The 17,140-nt window shown below is 41.8% G+C and overlaps 1 protein-coding gene across 1 annotated transcript in view; it reads left to right on the top strand.

The window, feature by feature from the left end:
• DNAH9 (dynein axonemal heavy chain 9) overlaps positions 1–17,140 on the top strand; it is a 224,899-nt gene that overhangs the window by 157,940 nt on the left and 49,819 nt on the right. Inside the window, exons 49-54 of the mRNA XM_044454085.1 lie at positions 1,181–1,303; positions 2,721–2,925; positions 5,028–5,192; positions 6,275–6,415; positions 10,082–10,252; positions 10,407–10,529. Coding sequence (XP_044310020.1) covers positions 1,181–1,303; positions 2,721–2,925; positions 5,028–5,192; positions 6,275–6,415; positions 10,082–10,252; positions 10,407–10,529 — 928 coding nt within the window. The remainder of the gene's footprint in view (positions 1–1,180; positions 1,304–2,720; positions 2,926–5,027; positions 5,193–6,274; positions 6,416–10,081; positions 10,253–10,406; positions 10,530–17,140) is intronic.

The following is a 17,140-nucleotide window of genomic DNA, read 5'->3' as shown; positions in this document are numbered from 1 at the left end:
TGCGCTCTGGGTGTTACCTTGTTGTGCGTGCCGCTGCAGTGCTGAGCATATGGTCCCTGTTGTGCTGCTCCATTCTTGGCCTGCAAGATTCAGGCTTCCAGTGGGACAGTTACTTTCTGGATGGTCCTCAAAAGGAAAGCCTTCCTGGTAGTGACGGGGGATGAAAGGAAGCTGCCATGGTCTTCCTGTTCAGACAATGGTTTCCTTACCTGTTCAAAGATCGGGAAGCTGCTTTTTTCTTCAGTCCTCATTCTCTGTCTTTGAGGAAAGCTGGTTCACTAGATTGTCACAGGGTTTGGGGATGCTGAAGACTGAACTCTGCTCGCTGATCATTTTAAACAGAGATAGTAAGGTTCAAACTTGGGAGCTCCATTAGGTGAGCATTCCAATTCTTCACCACAATGGCATCTCCACCAAAGATGGCCACCTTTTTACAGGTTGGTCAGATGTAAAGGAAGACAACGTGCCTGCACCTATATCAATTGTGTAGAAAAGGGGATTTGAGCCAGTTCAGCTTTTGCCTACAGGGGTTACGGAACTATATTGGTGGAAATGTTCACTTCTGGACAATTATCAGAGGTACTTCTGTTTTCCTTTGAATCTGGTCCCCTGTATAAAAGTTTTTACTTGCAGTGTACTTGTGTGTATGTGATTCATAGTAACATATGATGGCCTTACAATTCCATCCTTTAGAACTGCATCTCAGATTTTTGCCTGCATTTAATTAATGTTGCTTATTTCAGTTTCATGGCACCTACCAAGAACACAAGTCTGGGTCATGCTTTCTGGATAATTTTGTATTTACATTACTTATCTTACTTATAAACAAAAAAGTGTGGTACTGGCCTTTACTCAGATCTTGGAGTAACTTAGGTAATATTCAGAGTTTAGATAAACTTGGTATTATTAACATGTTTCTAAGTAATGAAGAGCTGCCTTGTCATACAGGACCAGCAGCCTTTAAAAAATTTCATCCGAAATACATACAGCAGGCAGGATGTTCAGTGTTTTTCACAGTCACTACTTTTCCATGTGCCCCAAGGATTTTATAGCGTACATGTACCTGGCTTTCTCTGGGGCTGTTTCCCCCATCTTTCTCATTATGGCGGCACAGGTTCCTTGCTGCAGCAACCACTGCTACTTGTTTCTGCATGTGTGATGCCAATTCCATCTTTGCCAGGTCTCTGGATATGATAGAGCAGGCCCTGGCTGCTGGTGAAGTGGTTCTGATTGAGAATTTGGAAGAATCCATTGACCCAGTCCTGGGTTCACTGCTTGGTCGAGAAACTATCAAAAAAGGAAGGTGAGATGGTGGTGGATCAGATGGAGCCTTGGACATCCCCCTTGGAGGAAGTCATTGGTGTTTTCTGGGGGGACCATCTTTCCTCTGTGTTGGGTCTATTTTCATCATTTTTGCACATTTTTCAGACCCCGAATCCCTCTGGGGAGACTCTGGTCCCAGCGTGGTATCCAATAGCCAACATCTTATTTATTCATGACATTTATATGACACCCCCTACTCCAAGTGGAGTCTCTGGGTGGCATACAACACTCAACATTACAGAATCATTAAAACAATAAAGCTAATAAAAACAATCCTAAAACAACAATATATAGGTCATTACAGTAAAACTACCAAATCCACAGGGGGAACAACCATAAGACAAGACATTATTACAGACATTAAAATTAGTTGTTAATTTTTTAAAAGCTTAATTGTTAAAATGCCTGGAAAAGAGAAATGGTTTTGCCTGGCACTGAAAAGAAAGTAATGTTGGCACCAGGCTGAATTTCTTGTAGCTGGAGGAACCTTCTCAGTAACTGTAGCGTAGTTATTAAATGTCCTCCCTGGTATATAATTGTTTGTCCAGTATATCCAGTTTTATATGTTCTTTAAAAACTTTTTTGCATTAGAAGACTTTTAAAAATGGTATCTTTTAAAAAAAAAAAGCCCACTGCAATTTGTCATTATTTTTGCATTATACATTGTTGCTTTAAGATGTTTTCATAGTTGCTTTGAAACTATGTAAAATATGTTCATTATTCATTAGGAAGAAAATATATAATCAGATAATTGTAATAATGTATAGCAGGCCCAGATGTGATTTCCTTAATTAGTAAAGGCAAACCAAAAATAGGACACTCTCATGGACTTCATAGAAGCAAAAAGCAAGCACATCGTCTTATTTTAGTGTAATGAAAACGCACACATTTGTCAACTCCTCCTTCTGTCGTCCAGCTGCCTTTCTCCTTTTGTGCTCTCCAGATTTCCTTTCTTTGACTCTTTCAAGCTTTTGCTTTCCATTTGCCATCCCTTGCTTGGAGCCCCTGCTGCTGATCTGCAGTCATTCCAATCTGTGTGTCTAGCCATAAATACATACTGTTGAAGACTTGTGGAGCCCTGAACATAATTGCTCCAGCGCTACTACATATAAAGTAGCCCATGACCAAGTTCTTGAGTTTGTGCTCTTTAACTGTGACATATACGCTTATCCTGTGCGGCTGAATGTGGTTCACCGCACTAGTGTTGCATTGCATTATGCCTGTTGTTCCAGAGCAACGTGGCACTTCCTTTTCTTGCAGTGCATTGAGCATTGCAGTGATGATCCAGAATCACCCCTTCCCACAATGCCATGCCAGGTGACAGAAGGCTAATAAACGGTGTTATTCTTGGCCTATGGTAATGCAGGGCTTAGTGAGGACTTGTGTATTTTTTTCAGGTACATTAAAATCGGAGATAAAGAATGTGAGTATAACCCCAGTTTCCGCCTAATTCTTCACACAAAGCTAGCAAACCCCCATTACCAACCCGAGATGCAGGCACAGTGCACCCTCATCAACTTCACTGTGACTCGGGATGGCCTGGAAGACCAGTTGCTGGCAGCAGTAGTTAGCATGGAGAGACCAGACTTGGAAGAACTAAAGGTAAGTAGCAAGACCACCAAGCCTGAGCAAAATCCTTTCCCTTTCAACCTTCTTGTGGACTCTTTTTATCAGATAAAATGTTCCCGTTTTATGTGACTGCCACAAGACAAGAAATTTCTGGCAAGGTGGAAGGAATCCTACTTGACCAAAAAGAGATGGTTCCAAGTTCAACCCAGCTCACCAAGTTAGGAAGGTTCCCCGGCAGACATACTTGGTGAATGTTATGGGTTGAACTGAACCTTATGTGAGGGCAGGTCTCTTTGCATGGTGGACCTTCCACCCACACAAATGGCTTCCTTGTCCTCAGCCCCATTCTGCAGGCCCCAAATCTACTCATGAGGGTCTCTCAACCCTCCAGATCAAGAGGCGGCAGGGGCCAGGGGAAGGGAAAATCCCTTCTGCACAACTGGTTACAACCCTATATCTTTCCTGTTAATTGTGGAAAAGTCTGAAGTGAAAACTAAAGTATCTCCAGAGTTCTGGCAAGTTAACTCATAACCTAAATTAGCTGGTGCTTCTTTTTATTAATCACACCCTGGATGACTGCAGCCTGGCAACTGCAGTCAACAGATTTGGGGGTGGCATTTCACTTCTGGATCTGTTTGTTGGACAGTTTCCAATGCCAGGGGCATATACTCAAGATTACTTGGTGCACATTCATGGCCTCTTAACACACTTAAGGGAGACGGCATTTTAAAGCTTCTGGCTAATTTATGCCTTTATTTATTTATTAGATTGTTTTCTTGCTTGAAAGTGTGAGCTGACTCTTTCATGTTGAGCTCAGCTGATGCCTCTGTTGAAAGACGGAATAGACTTTGCAGGGAAAACACCACCTGGATACACATCTTGCTATAGGTGGTCATGTGAAGTGTATCTCAGGCAAAGCGTGAAGCATTGCAAATTGGAGCCATCCTCTGAATTGTTAGGAGACTGGGCTAGCTGCACAAAGGGAACTTAAGAGCAGCCTTTTACTTACTGATCAAGAGACTGACACTACAAGGGCCACTTGCAATATGCAAGAGCAACTTGTTGCATGAGGTGTTTCCATGCAACAGGCATCTACATTTAGATGCTAACTATATACAGGCCAAAACATTTCAAAGAATGGCATCTAAGAGGGTGCACTCTGTGGCATTTTCATGGAAAGAGGAGTGCAAGACTCTGGGCAGCTGTTTTCAAAATTAATTCTGGAAAAGCCTGGAGTTCTGCCAATGTTTATTAGGATTTCCTTGATGGAAGAATAGACACAGCAGTGATGGAAAGAAGTCCTTGAAAAATCACTTGCCTGCTCTTTACACTTCTTTCCCCGAACTGTGTAGGGGTCAGAGGAGGAGAAAGAGTGGCTGAATTACAGGACACAATAGCAACCCCAAGATATACAAGAAGGGATTGTACATTTCCAGAATTTTCTGCTAGAAAATTTCTGTATCAGATAAGTTGGCATAGTCAGTTGGGAAGGGTTGTTTCTGTGTTTTGAAAACCACTGATCTAAGGACTTAACCCCTTGACTAAAAGTTTAGGTATCACAGGAGGGTTTGTAGTACATGAGCCAATGCATGGCCTAAAGGAAGAGTATTGGTTAATAGACAACAGTAGCTTTTGCAAGAATATCTGGAATAATCTCTTTTTAAGCAGACAGTGTACATAGCTAAATAGGACCTTGCATGGTCTCTCCCCACATGTTTCAGTGCTGATTGAGACTGCCCTGCTGTGGTTGCTATTAAGCAATGTAAGCACATTTTACACATGGCCTAGTTTTGCCCAGAATGTGTAAACTGGATTCAGTGGCTACAGGCAAATCACTGTTCCTCAGCTCCCCTCCCCACTGTAGTGTGGGAATAATAATCCTGACCTAGCGTGTAGGGTTCCTTTATGGCTTGCTGAAATAATGTATGTGAAATGTGTTAAGTGATGCTGTTCTTCTTCCAGTGTTACATCCATTTGTCACTGTGTGTGCATGTTTGTGTATGATGCAGTTTGCTCTTGCTTTTCATTCTGCTGGAAAAAGAATATCCAGCAGGTGGTGGTTTAGGAGAAAGTTTGCTCTGAAAGTAAAAGTGACACTGGGGGTGGGGGGGGGCTCTGTTCTCAAATCTTTGCAGTCTGATCTCACAAAGCAGCAGAATGGATTTAAAATAACTTTGAAAAATCTGGAGGACAACCTGCTGTCCCGTCTCTCCTCTGCTTCTGGGAACTTTCTGGGAGATACAGCCCTCGTGGAAAATCTGGAAGTCACCAAACACACAGCTGCAGAAATTGAAGAAAAGGTAAAAATGCAAAACTGATTTTGAAGGAGGAGAAGAAACACCAAGTCCTTACATATGGAAGCTGTGTTAAGGAATGCTGAGTGGATTTGATTTTTTAAATGTCTCATAGATCATCTTGCTCTGTAGTTTAGAGACCAAAAATTCCTATAAAACCACATGTTCTGACATTCTGGGCGTATTTTTTCAAACTGCATGTGCATTAAATGGGAAATTTAAAGCAAAGTACAAATAGCAGCACTGGATTTAAAGACCATAAAACTTTACCATTATAACAAGATGCTTTAAACCATTCCAGTTTAATATCAAAGCTTTTTATTTAACTTCAGTTATTTCAACATGCATTACATTTATGCAATTAAACTTGGATTTCAGCAGATACTTCATGAAAGGATCCACTGAAGTTTATGTGATCCAGATTAAATTGGAAGGAATTCAGCAGTTTGGCAGTGATGCTGCTGCCCTGGGTGAAAATTTGGTTTTTAAAACCATCTACTTTGATAGTCATCTGATGGAGATCACTTGCTTTGCAAATATTGACTGCATCTTTCCATACAAGGAGTTTTGAGGAGCTCAACTCCACATCTCAAACTGCCTAGTTGTGGTTCTGTAGAGACAATAGAAGTTCACAGACTATTTGTCCAGGAGAATCTGTGAAATACAGTTAATGTAGAGTCTGATGCACAAGTTTGTATACATCTCTGGGGACTGCTTGCTACATATTTGTGAGAAATCTGAGCAGATGTTTCTGCTTTAAGATGTGTGAAAGTTTAATACAGGAGTATGTAGGTGTTTGTTTCTAAGAGTCTAACAAAGGGAAGAAGGGGGACCTGATGGAAATCAGTGTCTTGGCAATTGGGTTGCAGGTGACATAACATCTAAATGTCTCTCCTCTGCATCTAACAATGTTTGGATTTTGCCTAATTTGGGTTTTTAAATCCAGGCAGGAAAGGAGGCATGCTTCATGCAGCACAGAATTAACCTAAACCAATCAGCTGAGGTCATGCCATCCATACGCAAACGAATGAGCATGAACAAACATGACTGATTTGCATCTTCATGATGCTGACTTTCCTTTCCTCTAGGTCCAAGAGTCCAAGGTGACAGAAGCCAAGATTAATGAGGCAAGGGAGCACTACCGGCCTGCAGCAGCCCGCGCTTCCTTGCTTTACTTCATCATGAATGACCTCAATACCGTCCATCCTATGTACCAGTTTTCCCTAAAGGTACAGCATTTCTGTATTTTGGGGATCTCTCAAACTCCACAGGCAGTTTGAATTGTGCTGAGTCTTAAAGAAAATAACCATTGTTCTTATGAATCAAGTTGTTGGAGGACCCCTTTCCTCCCCAAATATAGTGATGGTTGAGCTTCTTTAGGCACTGCATTTTCTCCTTACTTTTTAAGCATGAGCATTTCTTCTACTTCGATCCTGAAGGAAATCAACCCTGACTGTTCTCTAGAAGGATTGCTCAAATGCTTTGGCCACCTAATGAGAAGGAAGGACCCATTGGCAAAGACCCTGATGCTGGGAGTGATTGAAGGCAAAAGGAGGTGGGGACAGCAGAGGATGAGGTGGCTGGGTGGAGTCACTGGGGCGATGGGTGTAGGCTTGGGTAGATTCTGGGGAATAGTGGAGGAGAGCTTGATGTGCTGTGGTCCATGGGGTCATGGAGAGACAGGCACAAATTTGTGACTTTACATAAATTTCTTCTACTAGTCTGCTGGTCTTTGGTTTTTAAAACCCTCAACATCCTGGAACCAACATGTCTCAGGAATTGCTGCCTCTGAAATGAACCTGTTTGTAATCTTTCATTTTTAAAGACCCTCTGCATCATCCTACCATCAGCAGTCAAACTGAGGCCTGTAGCAATGTTTGTGGAACTAAATAGGATAGCTGGGACAGGAGGAATAAGTTAATGTACAAAAGGGATTCTTGTTAGGGGTGAAGAAGCTACTGTATTTTACAGACACCCACTGAAACAGTGCGTATGAGAAAGAATGCCATTTTTGGCTGTGGCACCTAAATAATCCAATTGGCTTTGAAGTCAGCCATGTACATGCCCTCTGTTGCCCATTTTAAATGTGCACTTAAAACTGCTTTATTCTGGTGGGCATTGTTTAGTTTTAGTTACAGCCTTCAGATACACTGTCTTACCTCTGCTCTCTGGCATCCTTTAGACTTATCCTTAAATTGCTGGGGGTGCTTCTTCTTGTTTTAAGTTTGCCTTTTTTAGCTTAAATTGTTCTTGTGTCTGTGTTGCCCTGAATATACTCAGGTCTATATAGACAGGATAAAAGTCTGAAATAGATAAAATGTGCAGCTATACAGAGGAGGAGGTGATTCAGAGATGGCATTCCTTAAACTCAAGGTAGGTTTATTATACATGTGTCTATGGCACTGGAAGATAGTGTGCTTACTGGGGGCACATTTACTAATGAGAAGAAGCTGTGATGTGCCCATGTTCATAAGAAGGATGTGAATGTTCTCTAGTTATTTATATATCCATTTTGTACATTTGTATTAATGCAGAAGCATCATTCAACATGGAATATTTTCTGAGATCTTGGTCTCTGATAATTTTGGACATGAACCTGCCAAGTAGCCTGTTAGTTTCACAAGGAACACATATCTTCCCTCCAGGTTGTACTTCAGTTGCAAGGAAATTAGGATTAAATGGCAGAGAGATGTTGCTAAAGAAATGTGATGCTCCCTTCACCTAAAAGAAATTCTTTGCTATTGCAATTGCTGGGTTTTAAATTTCTCGTAGAAATCTGTTGAATCAAAAATAAAAACCTCTTTAAAGAAGATGAGTGAAACACTGGTTTCAAAATGCATTTTATTCCCACCTCCACACCCAGATTTATATAGGCCCTTAAAATTTGCAATATCTCAAGTTATAGAAAGTTATAAAAATCATTTATGGAAAAGTCTGTCCTGTAAGTAATTTAGTAATATTTCATATCTATACTTAATACTGCTAAAAACTGGTAATAGTTTATCATTTTTCTCTGGGACTCTCAATCCTGAGAACATCCATGGGCTAATTATGCTTACCAGCTGGCATTTAACTTCAAAACCAGTTTCTAGCATTTTTAATTAATTTTTGGCCAGCCCCCACCCAATCTTTTCCCTATATGGAGGGTTTGTGGTGTCTTTTTCATTTTCATCCAGTCTATCTGACTTTCTGTTTCTGATCATGTCAACTTGAGCAAGAAGGCCCTCAAGGGGAAATTACATTAAAAATTTAATTCCTATAGCCTGAGATAATGTGTGACCATTGGTCTGGTTGCAGCAAATATAGAAACATTTTTTATTCTTTTATTGGAACTTATCTTTAAGTTGCTTCTAGAGGCAGTATAATGATAGATGCCTTTTCCCCAGGGAATGCAGTGTCCTTCAGAGCATCATTTTTGGAGGAGCTGATTCAGTTGTCCGGGGGAAATTGGCATTTTGTCCATTTACATGAACCTTGCACTAATTTTTTTAATCTTCATTTGCTTTTCCAACTGGTTTGGAAAACACCCCAAGAATGATGAAGGATCAGAGAGGTACGAGTTCGTTTTGTGGCATCTTGTCTGACTTTTCTGAGAATACCTCCTCTATCAGACAACTAAAGACACTAAAGGAAACTCCTTATCATTTCACATGTACAAGTTGGCCAAAATATATTGGCACTTGTATGATCTCATATCACTTTGGTGGGGGGTGTTTTGTTATTTTTGGAGTCACCCTCTTGTTGGCCCTGTCTAGCCTGAGCCAACTAGTCTTCTCTGTGGGTCTTAAAAGAACAAAATAAAATTTATGTCTTTTAATTAACATAGAGTAATTAACATAGTGTGCTCATTTTCTTCTAGAAGCATGTTAATTCACACTTAACAGATGAATTGCAATAGGCCTAAAATATTATGATTATGAAGGTGTTATGTTCAAATGCAGTGTCTTTCCTTAAACCTTTAATAACTACAGACTAAAACTTTGAGAGCCAGAATGTTGTTGAAAGAAAAGGAAGGGCTGTATGAAGCTGGAAAAGAGAGAAAGAAGAGTGTTCCATAGGCAGAGAGGCTGATGGAGTCAAAGTTACCAGAGATAGAGAAGGCAGTTGTTTGAAGAGCATGGCATTGTGGAAGGCTTTGAACTTCAGGGGTTCCTTGCCCTGAGAGTGTGATGATGGCTTTTGCAAGTGTGTAGAAAAAGAAAAAAATCATGAGGGTACAGCAGCTTCTCGATCACCTGATCATAATAAAGAGCTGACACTCTGGTAACCGGATCAACCACTTTTACTTCCACCCTTACTTTAAGTGAAAATGTTCCATTTAGGACTTCTCACTCAGCACTGCTTTGAACTGAAGGGCCACCTCTGTCCCGAAGTGAAAGAGGACAGGGAGGCTGCCCTGGGCCCACTCCCATTATGGCAGGAAGCTTTCCCTTAGTGCTTTCTTTCCACTGCTGTAGCCGTCCTGCTTTTCATGAAGCCCAGCTGCTGCCCCTGCACATGGTAGCATGCAAAGCAAGAAGAAACTGCCTTGGTTCTGCTTAAATTTGCCTCCTTCTCATAATGCTTCCAGAGCCCACAGGTGGCACTCAGACAAACTTAAACTGCTAGTGATTACTTCAAAAAACTGCAAATTAGAATCCCCAGATTTTTAAGGAAGTCCTGTGAGACCTGCAGGGATCCTGTTACCTGCATATCATTAGTTTAGCTGTAGGCTAGGCTGGGACTTTATGCCAACTTTTCACTTATATTAAGAGATATTGGAAAGGTAATTGATATCAATAAGGAACTTTGGTTTGGCCATAATTTCCAGAATTGGGTGGAGTCAGCATAATAGGAAAGCTGGGAATGTGTCGAGATCCATGCTCCTCTTTCCTTGTCTCTGCTTCTCCACACAGGCGTTCAGCGCTGTCTTCCAGAAGGCTGTGGCAAGAGCTGCTCCAGAGGAAAACCTAAACCAGCGGGTAGCCAATCTTATCGAGAGCATCACCTACTCTGTGTTCCAGTACACAACCCGGGGGCTGTTTGAATGTGACAAACTGACTTACACGGCCCAAGTCACAGTCCAGGTAAATAGCCGATTCCCTAACAACACCCTTCTTAGCTCCTGTCTTGTTTTCATTTGGGTTGGAATCCTGCTAGAAATCCTGCTTTTTGTCCGTTCTGCAGCCTTTTGAAAATCCATGCAGCCTCACGCAATGCCATTTGGTTTTGTTGTTACAGATACTCCTGATGAATAAAGAAATCAATACCACAGAACTAGACTTCCTGCTACGATATCCTGCCCAACCAGGAGTTACCAGCCCAGTAGATTTTCTGTCAAATCAGTCATGGGGTGGCATCAAGGTAGCTGTTTTAGCTCAAAATAAACCCTTTCAAGGTATAAGCAGTGGATTATACCTAGTAGTAAATATAACGTAATCTTCCATGTGTTGAGAGTATTTTGGGTCCTTTCTTGGCTCCAACTGCTGGGGCTAATATTTTCCAGTTTTATGCCAAGTCCTTCCAGCCAAATTGAGAAAAGAATGTTCCCTGACTACGAAAAATAAGTTAATGAAAAGTATTATAAAGTATGACTCTAGTTTCTAACCTTGTTCTTTGATAATTGCTCTCTTTTTTATTTTTGTGCGGTTTGCTGCTTGCAAGAAATTTCCCCCAAATTGCTTTACTTATGAATCTTTCAGGAAATTACTCATTTTTCTAGAGCTGTTTTACTTGGTGAAGTGTAAACTTGCACCATGATGTGATGTGAGCTTCTTCTGCTGCTTCCTCCCACACCTTTTCCTTTCCTCCCTTACTCAGCTGGCATGTTTCCCATGGCTCAAGCTATTCTGACTTGTTTAAGCCAGATGACCCACTGATGAAGGCCAAGACCATGGCTTTTTGTATTGTTCAAACCTGGTGTGTTCTCTGACCATGATAAGCCTGCAGAGAGCATCTGTATCCAAATGCACAGAGAAATACATAAAACCATATCTGGCAAGAGTTTGCTGCAGATCTTGAAGCCAAGAAGAGGATGTAGATGATGCTTTTCTGAAATAAACTATAGATGTTTAAGGGAAACAAGAATTAGCAGCATTAGGAGCCTTCAATGATGCTACGTATATCTGTTTCTAATCTGTTTGGAGATATGCTCTGCTAAGTGTGGAAGCTCCAGCACATTCTTGACATTTGACATTTGCTGGTGTTGTTGTTAGTTGCAAAGTTGTGTCCAACCCATTGCGACCTCATGGACAACATTGCTCCAGGCCTTCCTGTCCTCCACCATCCCCCGGAGTTCACTTAAGCTCACACCAACTGCTTCAGTGACTCCATCCAGCCACCTCATTCTCTGCCATCCCCTTCTTCTTTTGCCATCTATTGTTCCCAGCATTAGGCTCTTCTCCTGGGAGTCCTTCCTTCTCATTAGGTGGCCAAAGTATTTGAGTTTCATCTTCAGCATCTGGCCTTCTAAAGAGCAGTCAGGGTTGATCTCGTCTAGGACTGACCGGTTTGATCACCTTGCGGTCCAAGGGACTCACAGGAGTCTCCTCCAGCACCACAATTCAAAGGCCTCAATTCTTTGGTGCTCAGTCTTCCTTATGGTCCAGCTTAAACAGCCATACATTGCAACTGGGAAAACCATAGCCTTGACTATACACACTTTTGTTGGCAGGGTGATGTCTCTGCTTTTTTGTATATTGTCTAGATTTGCCATAGCATTTCTCCCCAGAAGCAAGCGTCTTTTAATTTCTTGGCTGCAGTCCCTGTCTGTGGTGATCTTGGAGCCCAGGAAAATAAAATCTATCACTACCTCCATTTCTTCCCCATCTATTTGCCAGGAAGTGAGAGGACTGGATGCCATGATCTTAGTTTTCTTAATGTTGAGTTTCAAGCCAACTTTTGCACTCTCCTCCTTCACCCGCATGAAGAGGCTCTTTAGTTCCTCTTCACTTTCTGCCATTAGAGTGGTACCATCTGCATATCTGAGGTTGTTGATGTTTCTCCCAGCAATCTTAATTCCAACTGGTGATTCATCTAGCCCCACCTTTCTCATGATGTGCTCTGCATAGAAGTTAAATAGGCAGGGTGACAGTATACAGCCTTGCCAAACTCCTTTCTCAATTTTGAACCAATCAGTGGTTCCGTGTCCAGTTCTCACTGTTGCTTCTTGACCTGCATATAGGTTTCTCAAGAGACAAATATGATGGTCTGGTACTCCCATCTCTTTAAGAACTTGCCACAATTTTTTGTGATGCACACAATCAAAGGCTTTAGCATAGTCAATGAATCAGAAGTAGATGTTTTTCTGAAACTCCTAGCTTTCTCCATGATCCAGCATATGTTGGCAATGTGGTCTCTAGTTCCTTTCCCTCTTTGAAATCCTGCTTGTACTTCTGGTAGTTCTTGGTCCACATACTGCTGGAGCCTAGCTTGTAGGATTTTGAGCATAACTTTGCTGGCATGTGAAATGAGTGCAATGGTGCGGTAGTTTGAACATTCTTTGGCATTGCCCTTCTTTGGGATCGGAATGTAAACTGACCTTTTCCAATCCTGTGGCCACTGCTGAGTTTTCCAAATTTGCTGGCATATTGAGTGTAGCACTTTTACTGCATCATCTTTTAGGATTTTGAATAGCTCAGCTGGAATAGTGTCACCTCCACTAGCTTTCTTGTTGCTCAGAGTTCCTAAGGCCCATTTGACTTCACATTCCAGGATGTCTGGCTTGAGGTCAGTGACCACCCCATCGTGGTCATCAAGGACGTTAAGCTCTTTCTTGTATAGTTCTTCTGTGTAATCTTGCCACCTCTTCTTAATCTCTTCTGCCTCTGTTAGCTCCCATTTTGGTCTTTTATCATGCCCATCTTTGCATGAAACGTTCCCTTCATATCTCCAATTTTCTTGAAGAGATCCTCTGGTCCTCCCTATTCTATTGTTTTCTTCTATTTCTTTGCACTGTTCATTTAAGAAGGCATTCTTATCTCTTCTAGCTATTCTCTGGAATTCTGCATTCAATTGGGTGTATCTTTCTCTTTCTCCCTTGCCTTTCACCTCCCTTCTTTCCTCAGCTATTTGTAAAGCTTCCTCAGACAGCCATTTTGCTTTCTTGCATTTCTTTTTCTTTGGGATGGTTTTAGTTGCTACCTCTTGTACAATGTTGCAAACCGCCGTCCATAGTTCTTCAGGCACTCTGTCAGATCTAATTCCTTAAATCTATTTGTCACCTCTACTGTATATTCATCAGGGATATGATTTAGGTCATATCTGAGTGGCCTAGTGCTTCTCCCTGCTTTCTTCAATTTAAGCCTAAATTTTGCAATGAGAAGCTCATGATCTGAGCCACAGTCAGCTCCTGGTCTAGTTTTTACTGACTGTATAGAGCTTCTCCATCTTTGGCTGCGGAGCACATAGTCGATCTGATTTCTGTGTTGACTGTCTGGTGATGTCCATGTGTAGAGTTGTCTCTTGGGTTGTTGGAAAAGAGTGTTTGCTATGACCATCGTATTCTCTTGACAAAATTCTTCCAGCCTGTGCCCGGCTTCATTTTGTACTCCAAGGCCAAACTTGCCTGTTATTCCGGTTATCTTGTGGTTTCCTACTTCAGCATTCCAATCCCCCATGATAATAAGGACATCATTTTTTGGTGTTAATTCTAGAAGGTGTTGTAGGCCTTCATAGAACTGGTCAACTTCAGCCTCTTCAGCACCAGTGGTTGGGGCATAGACTTGGACTATTGTGATGTTGAATGGTTTGCCTTGCATTCGAACTGAGATCATTCTGTCATTTTGGAGATTGTATCCCAATACTGCTTTTCCTACTCTTTTATTGACTATGAAGGTTACTTCATTTCTTCTGAGGGATTCTTGCCCACAGTAGTATACCTGATGGTCATCTGAATTAAATTCACCCATTCCTGTCCATTTTAGTTCACTGATTCCTAAGATGTCGATGTTCAGTCTTGTCATCTCTTGTTTGACCACATCCAGCTTGCCTTGATTCATGAATCTTACATTCCAGGCTCCTATGGAGTATAGATCTTTGCAGCATCGGACTCTCCTTTCACCACCAGATACATCTGCAACTGAGTGTCCTTTTGGCTTGACCCAGTTTTTTCATTCTTTCTGGGGCTACTAGTACTAGCCCTCTGCTCTTCCCCAGTAGCATATTGGACACCTTCCAACTTGAGGGGCTCATCTTCCGGCATCATATCTTTTTGCCTTTTGGTACTGTCCATGGGGTTTTCATGGCAAAGATACTGGATTGGGTTGCCATTTCCTTCTCCAGTGGATCATGTTTTGCCAGAGCTCTCTGCTATGACCTGTCCGTCTTGGGTGGCCCTGCATGGCATAGCTCATAGCTTCATTGAGCTATGCAGGCCCCTTCGCCACAACAAGGCAGTGATCCATGAAGGAGCATTTGCTGGTAACTTCCCCTTTTAGAAAGTGGAGGAAGGGATGATGGGATTGTCTATCATCTTGACTTGATTTTAACCATCTGGGAACTGCATAATACATTAGATTGAATTAGTGGGAATTTTTGAAAAATAACCTTACATGTCATGGTTTTATGGAAAATGAAAGGTGGGTGTTATCAAATGTGTATACTGGATTTCAAGAAAGCTGATTTTAGTGAGTGGAGAGAAGCACTAGGATGGTTAAATGTTAGCAAGGGACAAAGAGTAGGCGGAACTGTTCAGCTCTTACTTTCCCTCACTTTCTCCTAAAGGGGGAACTGTGTGCAACCTTTCAGAAACTGCATCAGCTCTGAGATTTATTCCTTCTTTTACTAAACCTATTCTAGGGGTACCTACCAAAGACACAGCAACATTATGTGATTACCTCGTGCCACTGCCAATGAACTTGGGTCTGACAGTGGAATTTATCATATGGTATCTATGATCAATTGCTCTGGAAATTTATCAGGTGGTTTATTGTATGTTTATTGCAGGTTGCATAAAACTGTGTGTGTGTGTGGGGGGGGTGAGTTGTGTGTGAATATTCATGCACTTGCATGTGCACTCTCCCCCCACAGCAGACACCCAGTGTGGCACAAAAGATAGACTGAGATGGAGTGAAAGGAAATCCTTATCAAGCTGTAGGTGATACAGTATTGAGAGGGGGATCGTCAGTGCTTTTTTTGTAAAAAAAAAAAAAATGGTGCTGGAACTCATGTCTTGGAGTCGCACTTTTACACTAAAAAAGATGTTCAATTCACCAACTTTTTTTGAAATAAAGAACTTATTTACCTTTTGCACGTAGCCAGTCACTCTACACACACATAAACATAATGGTCACCGCCGGCAGTAAGCACTCAGCGCGCGACCACACGACCAATCCCAAGCCGAGCAGCGTCCCAAGCCGAGCAGTGCCCTCACAATCAGCACAGACGCACAAGCAGCCCGCAGGCGATTCAAAATCACTCCATTGGAAAAATCCATCAAAAAAAGGTGCCAGAATGTTGTTCCGGTGCGTTCTATGACAGAAGAAGCCCTGGGGATAGTTAACACTTGGAGGACACCCCATACCCACAGTTACGATACCTTAGCTTGGCATAGCAGATGTGAAAAGGATCTTGGCATTGTAGCTGACCATAAGCCAAGCATAAGTCAGCAGTGTGATATGGCTGCAAAGAAGATGAATGTGAATTTAGGCTGTCTTAGTGGAAACCTAGTTTCCATGACACAGGAAGTAATAGTTGGAAGTGAGCACCCCCAAAGAGCCCTTGAAGGGCTATAGGCACAGTTTATAAATGTTAAAACTAAATAATTAGTTCTACTTCATTTTGCACTAATCAAACCTCACCTGGCATACTGTGTCTAGTTGTGAGGACCACTCTTTAAAAGGATGCAAACAGATTGGTATAATTTCAGAGGAGGGTAAAGAAGGTTGTCAGGGTTATGGAACATGTCCTGTAAAGAAAGACTGAAGGAACTTGGTATGTTTAGCCTGGAGAAGAGACGTGCTTGGAGGGAAAAGGATAACACTGTTCAACTATGCGAAGGGCTCTCATATAGAAGCGAATTAAGACTTCTTCACTGCTGCTTAGTGAGCAGGAGTAGATCTAAAGAACTTAAGTGACAGAAGAGTAGCTTTCAGCTTAAGATTAAGAAAAAGTTATTAATGGTTGGAGCTGTTTGACAATGAAACCAGTTCCTGGCAGCTGCGGAGTCTTCCCTTCAGAGGTCTGTAAGCAGCATCTGGGTAGAGATCTGTTGGGATGTCTTCTGTCTCTGGATCTCCTGTGTTGAACAAAAGATTCGACTAAATGGACAAGAAGCTTGCCTCCAACTCTATGTTACAATGAAAAGCTAAAATCTAAGAAATGCCCTTAATCCATGACAAGAGCAACATAGAAATTACTGTAGGAGTTTTATGAAAATTGGACATTTTGCAGAGATACAGTTAAATCAACACATATTCTTTTACATTAGAACATGAAACCTGAACTGGACCCCCTACCTGCCCTGTTGAAATAGCCATTTTAACAGCTGTAGCAGCGAACTGTTTTGCTGTGTCCTCCATAATGCAGATCCTAATGAAGCACAAAAAGAACCCATGCACAGCAAACTGGTCTTCTCTTTGGAAAAAGAGCAAGTGATCACCTTTACAATACAGACTCTGGACATGTCTTTTTTAAGAGGGGAGGGGGACATTTTCCGGCTTCATCAACTTCAGGAAAGTGTTTGACTCTCTGACAACTTGGGGTTGAGCTTTAAATTGTTGCCAAATGGAACTGGCAAAAAATATACATTCTCATCATATCTGCGTTCCAGTCCATCAAATGCAGGATATGGATCGGAAACAAAGGCAATCAAACAACAGGGAAGTGTAAAACAGGGAAGCACCCTCAGATCGTCTTTCTCCAAATGACACCAGTGATGTCCTGACCCCTTTGGAACAGTAATAAAATCCAGCGCTCTGTCTAAATGACTTATGAGTCGAATGTGTGTTATTTGCATATGACCTAGTCCTGCTATC

This window comes from Varanus komodoensis, unplaced genomic scaffold (genome assembly GCF_004798865.1).
Source record: "Varanus komodoensis strain SLA01 unplaced genomic scaffold, ASM479886v1 scaffold7_1, whole genome shotgun sequence".
In the NCBI taxonomy this organism is placed as follows: Eukaryota; Metazoa; Chordata; class Lepidosauria; order Squamata; family Varanidae; genus Varanus; species Varanus komodoensis.
The sequence above is the reverse complement of the archived record's forward strand: the minus strand, read 5'-3'. Positions and strand labels throughout refer to the sequence as shown.